Raw genomic sequence first — 21,342 nt, 5'->3', positions numbered from 1 at the left:
TGGAGCATTGGAAGATGACTTATTCTTATCCCTGTATCTGTCTAAGCCGAATCTGCCAGTTCATGCCTTCCAACACTCATATTGATATTGCATGACAAGTTCAAAACCACATTGAGCAAAATGCTGATTTCCACCATTCTCTTTCAGATAGAAACAGTAACAAAGCTTAGCTTCAGGTCCAGGTCCCAGGTCGAAGAAAAATAGGCTTCAGTCCAAAAAAGATGAACAGTCGCTGATGACTGAGTCTTTACAGCGACATTAAATTAATATTCCAATTCTGTTCTATCAATATCAATAGGGTAATCTGCTGAATTGCCCCCTGAATTTGTACATAACTCTCAATTTACCACATGACCTTTTTTTTTAGCGAATTAAGGGCTCGAATTAAAATTTATTATCAATGTTCCCCCACCGTCAAAATTCGAACATTTCATCCATTATTCCGTCCATTTGACTCACTTTGACTTTTTTTAAGGGTTATTTTCGTCATTCAGAGAATTGAACCCTTACCCAGTCAAACCTTCACACACTTCCCACATACATCGCGCTCCACCTCCATTTGTTTATGTTTCTGGCGATTTCCAGTTATCTATCTATCTATAGAGAGAGAGAGAGAGAGAGAGAGATGAGGACGAACTTACCCGGCAGCGTTGATGGGTCACACAGAGGGAGTTCGGAGTTCGAAGACGGCAATTCATGGATGTTGCCATCACGAGTCTACTACTGTGGGAAGGTTGCAAAAATTCAGACTTCTTGGACCTCTTCACATCCAGGACGAAGATTTTATGTTTGTGCACGGGTAAGTTGAATTTTGAAGTTTGGGTTTCTAATTTGCAGTTTTGAGTTTCCAAGTTTTAAAACTGTCTTTGCAGAATCGTTATCAAATGTGGGAGTGGGGTGACCTTGTTATGTGCAATAGATCTAAGCAAATAATTCCAGGACTGCTGAGGAGAATTAACAAGTTGGAAGCAAAAAAAAAAGAAAGGGAATTCGAAGCTGAAAAACCCATGGTTTTGGGTGTCGTTGTGCATGTTTGGGGTTATTATATGCTTGATTTTGAATGAAGATAAAGGCATCAATGGGCAGCTGTAAAAAGGGATGGGTAGTTGGCATTTTGTAAGGGTTAGAAAGGGATGGGTGGTTGCCATTTTGTAAGGGTTAGAAAGGGATGGGTAATTGGCATTTTGTAATGGTTAGAAAGGGATGGGTAATTGACATTTTGTAATAGTTAGAAAGGGATGGGTGATTGGCTTGTTGTAAAGGTCAGAAAGGGTGTGTAATTGGCTTCATTTTGAGTGTTGTGACCAATGAAATCAATGTATGAGTTGTTTTGTTGAATGAAAATGCAAGCTCTCATTTTGACAATTGAAATAGTAATTGTCACACCAAAGATATGAACTGCACTACAAAGTATGCCAAAATATACAACATTTGAATTCACATGTCATTACATTAATAGCACTTGAAAATACACAAACACATCCCCTAAACAGTCTTGTCCAAAATCCCTTAAACATACACATACACATACACATACACATCCACAACATATAGCTTTGCCATCAAAGCTTGTCCAAATTCAGTTTCAAAAATACATCTTCATCACTAACAATTACAAGTTAGCTTGTACAAAATCAGTTCAAAATATACCAGCAAATAGATTGCAAACCAAAATGATCCACAAAACCAAAATAAACATCCCAATTCTTCAACCATTCACTTCAAATATCTCACTAAACTCTCCATGGCCTTATTCATTTTGCTGGAGATTTTAACCTAGGCCTTTTTGGAGAAGTTACCATTGGTTGAGGTTGTGAACTTGAACCTTGTTGAGCTTGTAAACTTTGGGCAGGTTGTGAAGGAGCTTGTGAACTTTGGGTAGGTTGTGAAGGAGCTTGGGAACTTGAACCTTGGGCAGGTTGCCAACCAGCAAATAGATTGGTCTTCCTTATGACATGGGGGGCATGGGCTCCTCTTTTCACCTGTTTCAAGCATACGACACTTAAGCCTTCAAAACACACCACAATAATGCAATTATTGATTCAAAACATCAAGGTTTAATCCAAGTACTTACATTAAACTTTGGTCTGGCCTGAGTTTGTTGTTGTTCACTCACAACACCTTTGCCTCTCACAACACCTCTTCCCCTAACACCAACTGTTCCACTTGCAGTTGTTGTTCCACTTGCATTAGCACTAGCAGTATCAACACCTCCAGTTGCAGCTCCTCTTCCCCTCTTGCCGACTCTTGCTCTAGCACCTCTAGGTTGCCCCTTCATTGCCAATAACAACAAATAACATGTGAACATAGCAAAAACACTCCAATGACATGTGAACATAGCAAAAACACTCCAATTCACATGTTAACATAGCCATTTCCAACAAATGAAATGTGGAAACAAAAAAATTAAAAACAAATCTAACCTGTCCATTTTGGGAACAACCTGCAAAATTGTGACCTTCTTGTCCACAGTTGCGGCATGTCATTACAATGCCATACCTCTTAAGTTTTGTTGCCCCTCTTGGTATTTCATCAGGTTCTTTATTTCTGCTAAGTTTGGGCCTTCCTGGTTGGATGTGATAAAGAGGTGGCTTGATAGGTACATGCCCTGTTTTTCTCCAATATGATTGACTAGGCATTTGAGATATATAGCCCTCATAAGCCCTATCATATGCCGACCTTTTGTAAAGTGCATGCACAAAATCCAGAGGTCTGTGCTCACTCATTGCTATTGTAGCCAAGGCATGTGGACATGGGATTCCACTTAAGTCCCATTTTCTGCAGGTGCATGTATGCCTTTCTAAATCCACAACAAACATAGCTCCCAACATACTATTAACCTGATACTTCCCCCCACCAGCATACGAAGCTATGCAGTGGCCACTTTCAATTAAATTCTTTTCCACAATAGCAAATATTCTTGGACCAACCTCATGGGGCCACACTATCTCTCTAAGTCTAGCCATTCTAAGCATCAAGTATGTTCTAATTCTCTCCAAAAGAGTAACAATGGGCTTATCCCTTGCTTCTAGGATTGCAACATTAAAACACTCACACAAGTTGTTTAGAAGTATATCACACTTTGGGACTGTACTAAAGTGTGATCTACTCCAATGAGCAGCTGGTCTCTCCTCAAGCCACTTATAAGCTGCCTCAGGTTGACCCAACATCTGCTCCATTTTAGCTTCAAATACAGGTATTGTTGTTGCCCTAGCTGCTGCCCACAACCTCTGCTTCAAAGCATTACCAGTATGGCCTGCAAGCTTGAAATTATTGTGCAAGTGCCTCACATAATGCTTGTGCTCAGCATTGGGCATCAAAGCATGAAGGGCATTCCCTAAACCCTTTTGCTTATCAGTAATGAAAACCCAGCAATTGCCATTTTGAATACCTACATCTTGAAAGAATATTCAAAGAACCAACTCCAAGTCTCTATGTTTTCAACTTCAACAACAGCAAAAGCAATTGGATACATCCCATTATTTCCATCAACCCTAACTGCACTTAGAATCTGCCCTGGGTGAGAACCCTTAACATGGCACCCATCAAAACCCACCACTGGTCTACATCCTTCCACAAATCCCTTTTTAAGTGCTCCAAAACATATATAAATACTCTTAAAAGTAGGATTCTCACCCTGCAAATCAGTTTTCACAATGACAGTACTTCCAGGGTTATTGCTCTTTAACTCCTCACAATAATCCCACAACTTTCCATATTGTTCTTCAATACTACCTTGAATTCTAGCTTTTGCAAAACTCTTGGCTTTATAAACTGGAGCCTCAGTCACATCTATGGCATAATGTTTCCTTATTATCTTCATGAAATCTGTCACTTTCATCTTTGGATTATCTCTTAACTCCTCATCAAACCTCTTAGACAGCCATGATGAAGTGGCATACTTGGTTCTTTGCCTCCTTCCACATGTATGCCTTGGAATATATGTCTTAATCCTTGTAGTTGGACCTTTCCCCACATGAGAAGCATATAGCATCCATGGACATGGAACCTTTTGTTTATTAGCTCCTTCACATTTTAGCCTCGCCCTATATGAATCATTCCTCACCCACTTCAATAGCCTTGCACATGAAACTGCATAATACCTTATTGCTTCCCTACACTGCTCCATGTTGGTAAATTCCATTCCCAAATGAAATGTTGGCTTCAGCAAATCAGATTCTCTTCTAAACTGCTTAAACCTAGGAGCTTTTCTTCTGCGGCTACGGTTTTTCACACCTTCATCCTCATCATCTTCTTCATCAAGACTTACAAGTTCGTCGGTATTGTAGTCTTCACTGTCAACCTCACCATGTTATTCATTGTATTCTTCATTTTCTTCATCAACTACATGTTTATCAAACAAGTTGTCATCCTCTTCTAAGATTGTCTTTAACCCTTCTTCATCTGACTGCTCAAACTCAGAGTCAATCAACTCAATGTCTGTCTCACTATCATTATCTTCAACCTCTTCTCCACTATCATCATCTTCAGCCACATCATCTTCAAATTCATCTGCCTCATATCTCCTTCGTTATCTGCCTCATCATCTAAATCAACATCCACTTCTACAAACTGGTTCCCCAAATCACCAACATCAGTTTCAGTTTCAACTTCTACTTCCAACCCCAACTGTGGAGCATATGCAGATGCTTGTTTCTCTGAGAAATGTGGTTGATGCTTATATGACAGATATAAAGGTTGAACTCTAGGGGTAGGTGTATGCTCCACAAACTCAACTACATGGGCATCTACTTCAATTGGAACAAATCCCCTTCTTTTGTTCCAGTAGTGGTACTGAATTTTTTTATGGTCGTATCCTAAACATATAGCAACATCATACAAGTCAAGCATTGACAGGTGGTCAGCATTACAGTTGTTTGCCCATGTTACCTTACCCCGAACATACTTCCCCTTTGACATATAACCTCCATGGTGAATTTCTAGGGAGAACAAATCTGGATCACCTAAAAAAACAGAAAACGATATATAAAAGCACTATTTTATCACACCAACTTATCCTTATTGCTCAACTACCATTCTAAACTTGAAATTGACTCAAATCCACCGACTATTATGCAGACAAAACAACACAAATGCTTTGGGACCACAAGTATTTCATATTCAAAAAGGCATATCACACAACACCACAAAATGTCAAAAGCATCGACAAATCAAGGACCAAAGGACCACACAAGCTTAAACAATTTCAACTTGGGAAAAGCATTTACTTACTGTGTTTGGGAGGAGGCCCTCTGTTCCGCACTTGCAGAGGCAACACATCCAGAGTCATGTTGCGTTAAATCAACAGACCCAAAAGAAGCTTTATGAAAAAGCTTTCAGATTCCCTCGATTTCGTCCCTCTCCAACCTTCGATTTCGTCCCCTTTCGCGCCCTCAATTCAGTCCCTTTCCAACCCCCCCAAAGTGAAAGCGATGTGCGAAGTGTGTGAGAGAGGTTGGTAATTCAATCCGTTCCAAATGACAAAAATAACCCTAAAAAAAGAGTCAACGTGAGTCAAATAGACGGAATAATGGATGAAATGTTCGAATTTTGACGGTGGGGGGAACATTGATAATAAATTTTAATTCGAGCCCTTAATTCGCTAAAAAAAAGGTGAGGTGGTAAATTGAGAGTTATGTACAAGTTCATGGGGCAATTCAGCAGATTACCCATATCAATATGACTTGTCCTTTCTTTGTTTCTTCATCTAAGAAACCTTTAAACGAAAAAAATTGAGGTGGAATATCTGATAATTTTAATTATATTTTAAATGAGGAAACGGACTTATCTAAAGTTTGTAAATTGTAAATTAGAGCAAATCAGAACTTATCAAAAGTTTTATATAACATGAATGAATTTTCCTGGCTGGTCAAGCAGGCACTTACAAAGCATATCGTGATTTTAATGTGCCTGGAGACTATTTGTTTACTGCATCTATCAGAAATCATTAAGTACATTCTATCTACTATGTAATTGTGGAAGTAGCACCGATCATACAATTGTTTTACAGTTTTTTGATGTCTTTTGGGAGCTATATTTTATTTCCTCAATTGCTACATTCGGATTGTTAGTTTTTGTTCTTCTAATGTTTTTAGCTTTCTTTGACAAACTTGTAATCTAATATGTAATCAATCAAGCTTAAGGAATTTAGACTAGTTTAAGTATGCGTTCCAAATGAGAAATCGAGATCAATTTTGTCATGGCTCAAATATAATCAAGATCCTTGAAGGTAAAAATCATATAATTTATTCTCACGTGAGTCCGGCCTTTGCCAGCTGTAAACTTTCTTTTCTAATGTTCTTTGTCTCATTGTGAAGCCAATTTAGGGCAGACTTCTTTTTGGATAAAAAGGGAGGCTACAACATTGACAGAAAATGTGACAGCTTCTTCCTCTGCATTTTCTTCTTATGAGAGGTCTGCATTTTGCATTGTGAGATTTTGACAATTGGTTTTTAAAATCTACTTTGATCTTTAAAATCTGCTTTGAGTTGTTGAATGCGCATTTTCTCTTGGAATTTAGATTTCTGAAGTTACAGAAAAAAGGGCTACTGTCCGCTTGGGGTCGTTGGATTGGAGCATTGGAAGATGACTTATTCTTATCCCTGTATCTGTCTAAGCCGAATCTGCCAGTTCATGCCTTCCAACACTCATATTGATATTGCATGACAAGTTCAAAACCACATTGAGCAAAATGCTGATTTCCACCATTCTCTTTCAGATAGAAACAGTAACAAAGCTTAGCTTCCAAGTAATTTATTCAGTTTTCCTGACTCTAAACCTCTGCCCTGTATTGCAAATTATGTCATCGTAATGCAATCTTCTCAAAAGATATAATATACCAGCTTCTGTGCTGTAGCAAAGTTGATCCAAGGGATTCATAATTTACATTTACCAATTTACCATGCTGTAGAAACATCTATATTATTCTTTCAGCTATCTTGCCAAACAAAAAATATATATGCGTGTGTATATATAGAGAGGGAGTAGAAATGATATATGAACATAAATGTTTGAGAGTGAAGACAGTTTGCTCAGTTTCTCTCATTTCTGTTGTCCCAGTAAGTTGAATCAGGATTGACTGGATAGAGATCATGAGCAGATGTAGATGAACCAGTCCAAGGCCCTTCAGTTGACGCGGTTTGTGTCTGGCTCTCGCCGGTTTTCCTTCCGAAACTGGATTCAAAATGTTTCCTCATTGCTTCAATCTCATTAGTTGAGGCATTTGGATCTGAGACCAATTCCTGAACAGCAGCCCTGCCTTCAAGCATGCTCACAACTGAAGACATGGTAGGCCTAACTGTTGAAGTGACATTGCAGCAGAGGAGAGCCACATTGATTGTAAGCATCATCTCTTCTTTGTTGAAGTCTGAGCTCAACCTTGGATCCACTAGGTCCATTAAATTCCCTTGCTCTTTTAGTAGATGTGCCTAGAAACAGCAAAGTACAAAAAAGCAACATAATTTGTCTATCTTTACAAATAATTTCACTGATCTACTAGTCATTCAGGTTTAATATTGTCAGAGAAAGATAAAGTGCTCAGGCATTCAATAAAAGAGAATCAATGCCAAATGAAGCCAGACTTGATTTTGGATCATCATTAAAACTATTGCAGTATCAATCACTTCCCCTCAGCCAGAGACACAGAATAGAGATAAACAGTATCAGACTAAATTTAACTTTAAATGAGGAAGCAATCATGTTACCCAATCAAGAAGATAAAAGCTTTCTTCCTTTGACCTGTAACTGGTGTTGTTCCTCCCACTAGCAATTTCCAATACAAGAATTCCAAAGCTATAAACATCTGCTTTGTCAGTCAGATAACCCCGCATTGCATATTCAGGTGCCATATATCCACTGCAAAAAATCGCTCATCATTTCCCCATATTTAGCTTAGCGAAATACTAAAAATACTACAAAGTTTCTTTAACAGTACAGATCTAGTTAAGTTTGAAACTTATAAAAAGTAGAGAAACCTCCATCTGTTTCCTATTTCTATGGACCCATCATCGGGGTGGAAGAAATTAAAATAAAAGTATACGAAGAAAAAAAAAAATAGCACAGGGACTCACTAAGTTCCAGCAATACGGGTGCTAATGTGTGTATTATCCTCTTCATCAAGCTTGGCCAATCCAAAGTCAGATATCTTTGGGGTAAGATTTTTATCAAGCAGCACATTAGTAGCCTTGATGTCTCTATGAACGACCTTCAATCTTGATTCCTCGTGGAGGTAAGCCAAACCTCTAGCTATACCAACACAGATCTTGTGCCTTGTTGGCCAATCCAACTTCAACCGACTTTCTTCTGGCCCTTCAATTTGTCAAATTACTCAAAGTTAGTTATAAGGGACATATTTTTTATGTATAAGATCTTTTATACCCATCTGCATGAACCAAATGAAGTTTAGGCATACAAGAGTAATATTTACCAAACAAAGCACGAGCAAGGCTATTATTTTCCATGTACTCATAGACAAGCAATAGTTGATTTCCTTCAATACAGCATCCGTGAAGCTTGACAAGATGAGGGTGTTGCAGAGCAGAAATCATGCCTATCTCATTCACAAATTCACGATTCCCTTGCTTTGATTTGGAAGAAAGCTGCTTGACAGCAATTACGGTGCCATCTGATAGAAGGCCCTGCATTTGAGAAACAAAGTCAAAATCACTTCTCTAAAAAGCAGAGAAACTTTAATAACAATGCTTACAATTAATCAAGTAAGCCCAAATGCAATAAATAAGAAATATTGGTTCCACAGAATACCTTGTAAACAGGACCAAAACCACCTTCGCCAATCTTATTGGCTTTGTCAAAGTTGTTTGTGGCATCTTTGAGTTGCCTGAAGCTAAATTTACCAGTTTGCAGGTCCACGCCCTTTAAATCTGTGTAAGAAGCAAACTCATATGAGAAATTGTCTACACGAATTTCATAATGGTAGCATTTTTATTTCTTAATATCATGCGACTGATTCAAGGCCTAGAATTTAACAAGTAACTGGATCTATAGGTAGGCAGACTTTGCATCAAAGGTTTCAACAGTATAATATATTCTAGCAGAATCAAGGCGTTAGAAAGTTCAATATTTAAATAAATATCAACTTACAGAGTGTGCCTAAATATACACGAAAAGTACATACAAAATAACAGCATAAACTGCACGTACCATCCTCCAAAGTATTTTGTTGTCCTAGGAGGCCTCTCCTCCAAAGAATACCAAAAATCAGTAATATAATGAAGACTCCTCCAGCCACAATTCCAACTACTGCACCTACAGATATGCCACTTCCACCAGATGCAGGTGATATTACAGGTTCTGGTGGGGGTACAAAGTCTGCCGGAAGAAGAATAGCTTTATTAGAGTAAATGCGAAAGTAATAGATAAGAGATTGCATTATTCAAACAGCTACCTAAAGCCGGTTCTCTTAATTGTGTTGTAATATTAATGCCTAACATGATATTTATATATGAGAAGCTCCCAATGGTCTACAAGTAGTAATTAGAAGAAGCTCAGAACAGTGTAAACTTACCAGGATCTACAGAAATAGCTGATATAAGAGGACCATAAACTCCTCTAAGAGGGATACCGGTCGTCCCTTTCCCAGCCCAATAAAAACGGATCTCCAAGGTACCACTAGTTACAGCAACAGTATAGTTCATTATGACTGCAGTACTAATCCCACCAGCTTTATCGACAATATTGAAATCCTTCTGCACTAGTCTCCCCTGCAATATCCTAGTTTTGTTACATAACATTTCATGATCGTAATGTGGTTTATTTTTTCAGCCTTGACAACGTATTTTACATGTTATTACTAGAAATTCATAAAACATTTGAATTAACCAGGAACTAAACAGTGTCTGTTGACCTTTACCTGAATGTAAACATCAAATATACGCCTTCCCAGGCTTTTATATGTTTTGCCATTTGTAAACCCTGTCTCTGCAAAATGGAGGTTTACAGTGTAGTTTCCATTTCCCAGACAAAACCCATAATAAGTTAGAGAGATGGGAGAAAGGCGTGCATTCATGTACAGTTTTGGGTTGGCCATGGAGAGTATCGATTCATTATTTTGGATAAAGGTGTCTTGAGGACGGTCATCATCAGTAAAGTAACCAGTGCTGCTTAAAGCCCAATTTGTTGAACTCTGGCGAAACGATGAAGGTCCAACTGAATCTGTGTCACCATTAAATGTTGTATTTTTTTCCCCAAAAACAGTTACTTCTTTTCCACCACAATTTATATGGAGAGAGTACCAAGCTACAACAGAAAGCAAAAGATTAGTGGCCATTGAGGAGGAAAACAAAAAAGAATCAACCCCAGAAGAAGAAAAAAAAGGCAATTATTTCTATTATTCCATTTTGGCATTAGAAGATTCAGGGGTACGATGAATGACTGCACATGCAGGTTCATGATGGGTTGAGGCAAGTGTTCTTTCACATGGTACTTTTCCTTTTGGATCATACAAACCTCCAGCTCCCCCAAAAAAAAAAATTCAAAGATAAATAAATATATCTTGAAGCAATATGTGGAAACCCAACTTACTTTTTGGACATTTTGCAGTTCTGAAACATGAAACAGTTTTTCTGGTAGGATAATGCAGGATCCAGAAGAAGTCAGCAAGATAACATCATAAATGAAAATAAGTTGTAAAATAAAATAAGAATACTCAGTTGGAATGCCAGGTAATTTATCTACGCATGCTTTCGGAGGATTAATTTGTAACTTACGAACTATTGCCCTTTGAAGAGCTTGCAAACAAGTTCCTGTAGAAATTAACACAAATTGAAAATTTAAGTTTGCTCTACAAGACACAAACAAAGTAAACTCAAGCTAATGAAAACATTCTTACAAGCCGCCTTGTGATTGACAACCTGTGTCCCCTATGGTGAAGTTATTATATGAAAGATCACTGCACAAAAAGGGCTGTTATGTAAATTCCTTTCCAAATGCAGTATGAGAACAGAAAATAAAATGAGGAGCAAGAGGTAAGTATTAACATGGTTGGACTGAAGTTTTGAAATCATAGTTTATATCAATTCTAGCAAGATTTAATTCTGAAAATCCAATATTAAAACAATCAACCAAACTTCATGAGATGAAAAATATTAGCTACTTTCACTATTCATAGTCATAGGTGCCTAAGCTCTCACAACTGTCCACGTTAAGCCAAGTTCACCTTAAAATTTCCTCGTACTGAATTTGGTCAAGCTACCCACATCTCATAACATATAGTATACCAAGATGATAAAGGTCCACCCCAAGACAAGGGCATAGCCATCATTTAATTTCAGGATGCTCTCTTCCCTTGGAACTACCTTCTATGTTGATTAGGTCAATCTCTCCAACTTATGCATCTACTAAACACTGTTGAATATGTCGAATCCTATCCTTCCTTGTCTTCCCACACATCCATCTTGACATTCTCATTCCCACCACACTCATTTTATGAACATGTTGTTTTCTAAGTGCCTAGAATTTCGTCCCATATAGTGTGGCTGGTCTACCAATATATGCAAAAAATGTTTTGGAGATATGAGGGAAACTTTGAAAAAGCTTAGGAGTCATAAACTTAGGAAACATTTTAGGATACTTTCAAAACTTCAAATTCTTACATGAAAAGGAATAGCTACTATCTAAGAATGCTATCAACAATTTTAAAATCAGTGATCATGAGAAAATAAAGAATGTACATTAATGCCTATTTCATGAGTATAATTGTAAGTGAAGCTCCAATATGAAAAGTCATGTTAACGCATGTACGGTGCTTTATCCAGCATTAGACATCATAAATTTCCTTACTACGTAACTAAATATTAGCATTTGGAAGAGACGCTTACAAGTTTTCTTTCGTCCAAGTAGGCACGGGTCCAGTCAGAAAGTTTCCAGTTAAGAATCTAAACATAATTGATACAGGAAAAAGGGCATAAATTACTAGAAGGGGGTATAGACATGAGCAATGAATTACTAGATTTGTTTGCTTGAGTATTAACGAATTAAAAAATATATTCATTCCAGTATAACTTGTGAGTCATTAGTTATATAGTAAGCATGATTAACACGTCCAGCTTGTAGGGCTGGGGTGTGACAAAACCATTGAAGAATGTCTGCTTGAGTTTTCTTGTAAGAAAGCCAAGATTTGTTATTCAAATTGCTTACATAAAATCCACTTTTGCTAGAGCAACAAAGCTGCTTGGAAATTCCCCGGTTAGCTTGTTAAAGCTGAGGTCTCTGCACAAACCAATAACAAATGCATTTCAGATATGCTCCCCTAAAGAAAGACGTTATTTAAATTTAAAAAAATAATAAAAACTTTCCAGGAATAAGGTAAGTGTCAAATATATGCCATGATCTGCTCGTGTATACATGTGTGTGAGTGCGCTGATTACTTAAAATTAGGGCATGTTCTCTTTGTACATACAGAAACATGTGGCCCCCTCCAACATCCTCAAAGTCATTCAATTCCTTGAGTTATTAGAATAGCATCTAGAAAGAAGATAATTTATCTGAAGACAGTAAATAAAACATGGACAAAGACATTTGTACTAACAAAGTTTTCAAACTCTTCATGTCCCCGAGATATGGGGGTAGCTGTCCGATAATATTGCAACTCCTCAACATCCTGTAACAGAAAAACTAAACTTGTGAGTTTGCAAAAGACTTCTGGTACAGGCAGACATTGTGTGTCATGCAAGCATTAACTCACAGTGTCTTCATGCTTTTCATATTCTCAAGTGGAGGAAAGGGTGCTTCAGGCCCACTCAAGTCAGTAATTCTCCTGCATGTTAAAATCGAGCAATGAACATCCAGAATATTGCTAATCTGTTTGTATTTATAAATAGATAGAAAATCAAAATCCATACTAACAAGTCAGTTAAATTTGTCAAATGAGAAATGCCGGAAGGAATTGGCCCCGTCAAACCACTAGCCTGAATCAGTCTGTTTTAACAAGTCATAACATTTGAATTAGTGACAATATTCAGAATCAATTAGCAGCAAAGATAACAACAACAACAACAACAACAACAAAACTCACAGTTTCTCAAGCTTTGTCCAGTTCTTTATAAAATCAGGTATCTGCCCAGAAAAGTGACTGTCACCCACCCGGCTGCATAATGATTGGCAAAGGAAAACAGTATCAATTAATCCTATAATGCGATATTTGGGTGCTTAGGAAACCTTTAAGAAAAAAGAACAACAGAAGCTTACAAGTCTTTTAGTGTGGTAAGATTTCCAAATGTATCTGGCAACTCCCCAGTAAAATTATTTGAGGTAAGAAGCCTAACCATGAAGGAGACATAACAATTATATTAAAGATAAAGAAGTCAATGATTTCTGATGAAAATACCCAGCATCTGTCTAAAGCAAAGCGATTCCATATAATGAACCAAATATTCTATTATCACGATAACATTCGGAATAGGAGAATCTTACATTCTTTCTATGAGGGGCAAATTCCCAAGCTGCCAAGGGAGCACTCCAGAGAAATTATTCATAGTGATGTCCCTACACAACGCAAATTCAATCCCATTGAGTTAAAAAAGATCATCATTAAGGATCTCCAAAAAATCAAGTGGGGGAAAGAATAAACAAATGCATAATCAACACTCACAAACTCTTCAGGGTTGTGATGTTTCCAATCTCTTTGGGGATAGAACCAGTCAAACGGTTTGCAACAAGGGAACTGCAACAAAACTCATATGTTTATGATCACTTTTATCAAATAAATGGCTCAATAACATTATATGGCCATCAATAAGAACATGACATGAACATCAACACACACACACACATGTATGCAGAGTGAAAAAAAAGACAGTACATGTTAATAAGTGGAAGGGAGCTCCATTCTGGAGGGATGGTACCACTCAGGTAGTTGCGGGTGAGGTCACTGAAAGAGAGTGAAAAAATGAGTCATTTTCTCATTGACAACAGACATACATGTAAGGTAACAACGTGCTTACATTTCTTTGAGATAGGTGAGCCTAGCCATCTCTTTTGGGAGTGTTCCTGGCAAATCCTGAGCTTTCATAACTCTGTGCTTCATCACAAAACAAGGTTTCAAATGTTAATTGCAATTTAACAAAGACCTGTCTCGCAGCTACACTGTGACTAGAAAGAAATGCTTCTGAAAAATCACAAAGGAGACCAAAACAGTTAAAACACAAATTATTTAGAGAAAATACTTCACTTCTGAAAAGTCGGCTTTACCAAACGCGAATTATGGGTTTAAGCCTCAAAAATTGTTTTTGAGTTTAGAGAAAATGCTTAACTTGCAATTACGCAAACAGTTAATGTGCATTTTGTTATGTAGTGATAAATAAGAAAGCCAGCTCTTTCAAAGCCTGCATACAGCAGAGTAATACCAACTACCCACTCATCATAGAACTGAGCATCAATTCATCAACTCATCATAGAACTGAGAAATTTTTCTGCATTTTCTTGAATTCATCAAATAGAAATAAAATTTGAAGGAAAACCATTCAAGGCCACTTCCACTCATGAACCATAACCTATGAACCATGACCCATGACCCAAAGCCGCTTGAGCCCAGTCTTAAAAACACTACTTCTGGAAAACACCATTGCCAAATTACCTTTGTTGCCTTGCCTGGCCCCACATATATTGAACAGGTGGAAGAGGACGTGGCAACGGCCAATTTTGGAGGTGGCGTGATGATATTTTAAGTCAATTGAGGGGCCAATGTGAAAATGATAAATAATTGATAGACGTGCGGTCCCCAGAAAACCAAATGTCCAATCACAGCTGAGCTCATGGGCCAATCAAGGAAGCTTCATGCACTGATTTCAGTGCCGGAGATAGCTCACGGGCCTCGCAGACTTTGTCCTTTGATGTAATAATTGTGGTGCTTTTTGGTTTTATTTGTATGCCAAAACAAGACAAGACTTCCATCTTATCCTTCTAAACTTCACTTATTTCTTTCACATCAAAACTCAAGTAACTTAAACGAATTCGAGCATTCTACTCAAAATTAATTAGCTTTTTATCTCTAATGTGAAATGCTCTCAATATGGTCCTTTACGCGTGTATTCTTATATGATGATGTGAAAGTATGTGAACTTATTGGGTCAACCACGTGAATAATGTTGACTCTTAATACCATCTTAAGATAGTTTTAAAACAAGAGAGATTTTCAAGAGAAAGCTTTTTTATCAAATACATAGAAACATAACCAACCTAAATAATCATATTAGCTAGTAGTAGTAATTAACTAGATGTCTTAGGCATTAAGCATCCCAACAAATTCAGGGATGATATCATTGACTAATCTAATACTCCTATGAGTATCAACATCAAAATTAACTTAAGCATATATGTAAATAACCTATCCTAACACTACTCATGTCACTTAATTTAAGTGCGGGTACCATATATAATAGTATACTCATAGTGGCAGAATTAGTGTGGAATTAGGTGGAACTAAAGTACGGAGGATCCTTATTTTTGTAAGGGTTAGATTTGGCAGGTGGACATAAGAATTTCTCATAGTTTGAACCTTCCCTAACATTTAGAGGCTCTCCTACCTTTAACTTATCCGAGAAAGTTAGAAAAATTGTTAGAACCAAAAGAACGAGTTGGACTTTAAATTTTGAGACTTATGGACAAGAGTAAGTAACTATCTCGTGTTTACATGCTGGACTTCTTCACAGAGAGAGAGAGAGAGAGAGAGAGAGAGAGAGAGAAGTTTACATGCTGGTAATATGGCAGACAGTGGAATTGGCAAAGGAACAATTACAGGTGACGCCATACTCAAATCCTTTGGTCGGATTGTTATCAGTCCATGGTTTTTGATTGTTGCATGGATCTGGATCTCCACTGAAATCCCAGTTCGTCTTCCCCAGTGTCTTTGCTATGTCAGCTAAAGTTTGTACTGCATATATATATAAAACAAAGTGCAACAATAATTTAACACCATATGCTCAATACTCAATATCTACAAATTCATACAATTACTACCATTAATGTCTAAATAAACAAGAACTACAAAGTCATGAATCCAAGCATCATATATACGTATACCTTCATCTCGTGGCAATCGAGTAACTCCAAAAGCAAAATTTGCAAAGCAAACCACCAAGAGAGAATGAAGAAAAAGTCGAGGGAGGAAGAACATATTCATCAATTAATTTTGAAGGGAAATCTTTTCACATTTGAAGAGGAAAACAGTGCCCAAAATGAGAATGGGTTTGTGTTGTGAGGAGAATTGGTGCTTACCGCAAACAGCTTTATATGCAAAGAGAAAGAGAAAGAGAAGGGTTTGTGTAGTGGTAGGTGGTGGGTGGTGGGAGAGGGAGTAGACCTCGAAGATCTCAAACTGAAGTCAAATACTTCAAATTATAAGTTTACATAAAATTATTATTCTCATCCACTCTCCTTATAATAATTTTACGTTTACATAAAATCACTTTAAATTACCACTTCAAATTAATGTTTTTTAATAAATAAAGAAAAATTGATCCTTATGTCACTGTTGGATTTGGTCCCTGTCTTTGGTGTATTGGGCAAAAAATTAATCCGTCACCATAATTGGACCACTTCAATTTACACATTTTTTTTGCCCAATATGTTGCATTTCTAACAATTAATCCGTCACCATAATTGCATTAGCGATGCATTTCGATATGAATTAAATTTCCTCTCTCTTTTTTATGGTAAAATTATTTTGGTTTGAATTAAAAGCCATACCTATTGTTTTGGTTTGAATTAAGTGCATAGTTTTTAGCTAAAGCAAGTGGCACTTTATTGGTTACAGCTTCTTTTTTCTGATTGGAAAGGAATATACATATAGGACTTTGACTTGTTGAATGAGAAGAGCAGGTACTCTATCTATCGAAAGCAAAGGTACGTACGATCGGTTGACTTGACTATTCATCTCTGAATATATTCACCTCCTCCTTCGCACGTGACTCAAGTAACTGCAGCAAGTAGCTAGCTGTATCTTCTTTTGGACTTTGTTTCCTCACAGCTCCATCAACATATTAACCTTGAAGAGGAGAAAGTTTTGATGATGAATTGGTAAGTAGTGAATGAAACTCAGTAGGGATTGATATCAGTAGGGCATGTAAAGTGAACTTGGGAAAAATTGGTAAACTAGAAAATAGAGATTGTACCAATAAAAAATGTGTAAATTGTGGACTATAATCAGTAGGGAATATATTTGTTGATAAGCATTATCATCATATTGGCTTATTATATTACATGCATACGTATATATGTGGTTTTTTTTTATAATTTATGAGACATCTTGTGGGGCTCACATCACAGTATTTTAATGATCTGAACATTAGGCAATTCGTAAAATATTAAGATATATAATTAGGCAATTCGTAGAACATTTTTGAAAAAACAAACATTAGGCAATTCGTAAAATATTAAGATATATAATTATGATTACATAAATAGATGAACACGATGCTTTTTTTTAAAAAAAAAGTCTAAAATGACTATCATTTATGTTGTCCAACTTTGCTGAGTATTTTTTAGAAATGATCTATAAATGAATACTTGGAGTGTATATATTGAACACTTGCCGAGGTCAACTTTGGGAGTTCCTTCCATTGGTTTTCACCAAAAAAAAAAAAAAAGACTAGAGACCGGACTTTTTTAACCCATGTATAGGGTGGCCTCGCTAGATGCATATACATCACACACTTGATCTGAACTGAAAACTCAAACATAAATTATTGACTTAATTTAAGAACTTATTGAATTTTCAGCGTTAAATCAAAATATGGATGGCTGTTGAGAATGTATAGGATCCATCTCAACGATCATACACTATCTAACATTTAGGATCCATCCATCTCAACGATCATACCTTACATGGGGTTAGCAAAAAAAAAAAGAAAAAGTGACACTCAAGCGATCACCTTTAAAAACTATGGAATCCACCGGCCAATAATTGAGAGAAACTCTGGTTTTTTATTTATTAATAGGAATAATAAGATGAAATTTTGTTTAAATAGTTCTACCAAACTAAGATTTAAGAAAGAACCCAAAAGGAAAATTATGAAAATACCCATAAAACTTTAAAATTGTTTTAACCTACTAAAAGATATTAAAACGCCCAAATTGCCCTTATGTCGTGGTAAAGCGACCAGTAGTGTTCGTCTCGTCGTCTTTTTTTTTTCTTTTCGGAAAGGTATTATGAGCCCCATTCAGACATATCAAACACTCCAGAATTTCGTACTATGTCAAAAAGATGTATATACTTTGCATAGTACAATTTGCCTCTTAAAGTCAACCTAATTAAGAAAGAGTGATTTTGACAAGAGTAATAGGCTACTAATTTTCTAAACCGATTACGAAATTTACAATAATTAAACACCCACTGGTGTACTTGGATTCCTCCTGGATTATTTTTCTTATATACAACTTCAACTAAGCCAATCAAATGAGCTATCCATTGTTTAAAGTTTTCCATGATGATTATGCATGAAGAGTGCGGTTCTGGTATATGCCTTTATTAATCAAGTTGCTTGAGTTTGCCTTTTTTAAAAAAAAAATAGAAAACAAAAAAAAAGTTCAAGCAAGTTGCTTAAGTTTACTAATTTATAACTGACATAATAGAGTAATATCTTGCAAGCAATTATGTCTACATATAAAAAAAGTCCTATTTTTTCGTACCAGTCCCCGTCAATTTTTTTACGGCTATTATTCCATGACCCAAGTACTAAGAAAAAATTTGGGACAAGTATTTTAGATAATTAATAAGCTCCAACGAATATTCAATCATTGATAAAACAAGATTAGTTATTGTATACAATCATTATGATCATCTTAATTTCCAGTTTATCAGATTGTTTTATTATTGTCCGATTAATTAGTTGGTACCAATGTCTAAAATATCGGTGGTATCGGAAATATCGGAAGTCAAAAAACACGGAAATATCGAAGGAAATATCGGAATATTATCGGTATCGGTAAAAATTGAATAAAAATCAAGGAAATTGTAAGAAAAACTTGGAAATTTTTATTGAAACTTTGCAGGATGTTTATTTAGTCAATTATCTATTAGTTTATCACAAAAAATTGGAAGGAAATGCATTGCATGATGGATTTAACTGATTTAAGTTGATTATATAGCGAGCTGGCAAACACTGTAAGTGTAGAAAATATGTAGTAATTAATGAAAGAAGATTAAACACACCATAATCATTTATATATAATGAATTACTACAATATTTTACACTTTATACATTGCATGGTAAGATACATGAGTGACTTAGTACCACATAGAGTTCCTATGAGGTTCAAAATTTTCACTATCTTCATCATCTCTATGTGTAGAGTAAGTATATTTTGAAGAGTAGTCATCAAATGATAAATCCCCAAAATAGTTTTGCATGTAAATTGTTAACATGCCACCCATATGGATCCGAGATTGGTTGACGTTGTCCATAAGCAAAATCATTTGAAGATTGAGTCTCGGATTCTTTTCATGAGTCACTTGATTCCATCCCAACAATAATGGGATATGAAGGGTAGGGAAATGGTTGGTTATAAGTATAACCATAATTACTACTTCCTACTCCAACAGAGTTCGAAGTTATAAATAACGAGTCATTTTCTTGACTTGACAAAGTCCCCTTGCCTCTTTCTCTACGAGTCATCTTCTTGACTTCCACAAAAACATAAGTGATATGGTGGTTAAGGTGTTGAAGGAGTAAAATGAGAGGGGTTCGAATCCCTCTATGCGCAATAGGGGAGGCTTTTCAAAAAATTTCATGTATTTTTTGGATTTCGTATCGGGATATTATCGATAATATCTCGATATATTGCCCAAATCATTCATAAAAATGTTGAAGTTATCTCCCCGATATTATCGGGATAATATTGGGATAATATCGATATTATGACGATAACACCATGATTAGTTGCTAAAATATTGGCCTCCCAAAAATCAGATATTATCGGGATAATATCGGGGATAATATTGATATTTAAGACCTTGATGCCACCCTACATGCAACTTTGATGCTTGGTTCACCAGTCGTATATATCAACAGTTTTCTATGTCCTATCAATTGGGTACACTTAGACCAATCTGCACACGTAAATTCTATATTTTTAATACAATTTGAACTTTGGAACTTTGAATAACAACAAAACCATCTATGCTAAACTTACGTAAATTCTATATATTTAATACAATTTGAACTTTGAATGCAGGGCAAGTAGAAATAACTCAATATTGTTTTAAATTTTCTCCAACGTTGATGTGGAAAAAGCCAAGTCATCCAACGGAATTTGTCGTGGAATTTTCATCCTTTTTTTTTTCTTTTTATATATATTTCCAGAAGACTTTTGCATCAATCATTAATTATTTTAATTTCAAAATCTGCATGCAAACACGTCCAAAAATAAGGAAAAAGCTATTTTGACTGAAACACGTAATCACCCAAATAAAGGTTTTCAAAAATATAATAATCTATACATAAAATTCCACATCCTTCCCCTTACAGCATTCCAATCGCCCAGTCAATGGCACAGAAGCTGGATGCTATTGACTTTGAATTGAAGCCGCAGGTAAAAACCACGGTTCTTAATTCACAGCTGTCAAAAAAGAATTATTCAAAAAGATAAGTCAAGATTAGTAAAAGGAACATTTTGTACTCTTATTTTTAAACTCTGTGTAATTTTCATTACGTATTTTTAATGAATTATTTTTACATATACGTCAAACTGTAATTTGAAATAAAAAAATATCGCTTTCTAAAAAATACAGCAAACAATATCATTAGTAAAAAAATCATATTCAACTTGTGTATAAGAGCCATGTGACTATATGACTCACTTTATCTACCAAACAGAAGGCAAATAGCTATCAATGTTTCCCATTGATAGGAATCATAGGCTTAGCTTCGGGTCCCAGGTCGAAGAAAGATAAGCTTCAGTCCAAAAGAAGATGAAAGCGAGCTGGCTAAGTAGTCTCTTTAGAGTCACATTACATTAATTAATATTCCAATTGTATCAAGATCACGTGTACTCTTTTAAATTTGTGGAAATTCAATATTGGATAACTTGTCCTCTGTTTTGTTTCCTTGTGTAAGAAGCCTTTAAACGAAGTAAATTGAGGTTGAATTGCTCTTGTGACAAGAGTTTTAGTTCAAGTGGCATTAGCTAAAGATGGGTAAAGAATAAAAATGGGGTAGGGCAGGTGTACCATCCAATTTATAGTTTGGTTTATACCTCAAATTGGTTTTGTAATTGAACTAAACCAATCATTCATTTCAGTGAGTAGTTTGATTCGACCAATTTATTTTTATAAACAATTAAACGAAGGCTTTATATTCTCTTACGTATATCATACAAAACATCATATTG

At 36.1% G+C, this 21,342-nt stretch overlaps 1 protein-coding gene and 1 pseudogene across 7 annotated transcripts; both read right to left on the bottom strand.

The window, feature by feature from the left end:
- Positions 1-1,458: 1,458 nt before the first annotated feature.
- Positions 1,459-4,953, bottom strand: LOC110765264 (uncharacterized; annotated as a pseudogene). The gene is made up of 3 exons (XR_015835113.1): positions 2,424-4,953; positions 2,075-2,272; positions 1,459-1,982 (listed from the first exon to the last, which is right to left on the bottom strand). The product of XR_015835113.1 is annotated as an uncharacterized LOC110765264 (transcript).
- Positions 4,954-6,818: 1,865 nt separating this feature from the next.
- On the bottom strand, positions 6,819-16,322 carry LOC110774193 (putative leucine-rich repeat receptor-like serine/threonine-protein kinase At3g14840). 6 transcript variants are annotated; one of them, XM_088251861.1, is made up of 24 exons: positions 16,036-16,322; positions 15,706-15,886; positions 13,959-14,030; positions 13,817-13,885; positions 13,607-13,678; positions 13,429-13,500; positions 13,204-13,275; positions 13,031-13,102; positions 12,862-12,933; positions 12,701-12,772; positions 12,545-12,616; positions 12,154-12,225; positions 11,835-11,891; positions 10,847-10,906; positions 10,725-10,760; positions 10,540-10,580; positions 9,869-10,254; positions 9,524-9,719; positions 9,160-9,327; positions 8,761-8,879; positions 8,426-8,636; positions 8,070-8,307; positions 7,704-7,854; positions 6,819-7,427 (listed from the first exon to the last, which is right to left on the bottom strand). In XM_088251861.1, exons 1-24 carry the CDS (start codon positions 16,133-16,135, stop codon positions 7,032-7,034), a joined length of 3,057 nt encoding a protein of 1,018 aa, XP_088107987.1. In that variant the 5' UTR covers positions 16,136-16,322; the 3' UTR covers positions 6,819-7,031. The 6 variants fall into 6 exon arrangements, with proteins under 6 accessions (XP_088107987.1, XP_088107988.1, XP_088107990.1 ...); XM_088251862.1 differs by lacking the exon at positions 11,835-11,891; XM_088251864.1 differs by lacking the exons at positions 15,706-15,886; positions 16,036-16,322 and adding an exon at positions 14,591-14,631.
- Positions 16,323-21,342: the final 5,020 nt, after the last annotated feature.

The sequence above is a fragment of the Prunus avium genome, chromosome 4 (assembly GCF_965620075.1).
Source record: "Prunus avium chromosome 4, drPruAviu1.hap1.1, whole genome shotgun sequence".
NCBI classification, from domain to species: Eukaryota; Viridiplantae; Streptophyta; class Magnoliopsida; order Rosales; family Rosaceae; genus Prunus; species Prunus avium.
Note: the sequence above shows the minus strand (reverse complement) of the source record. Positions and strands in the feature narration are given on the sequence as shown.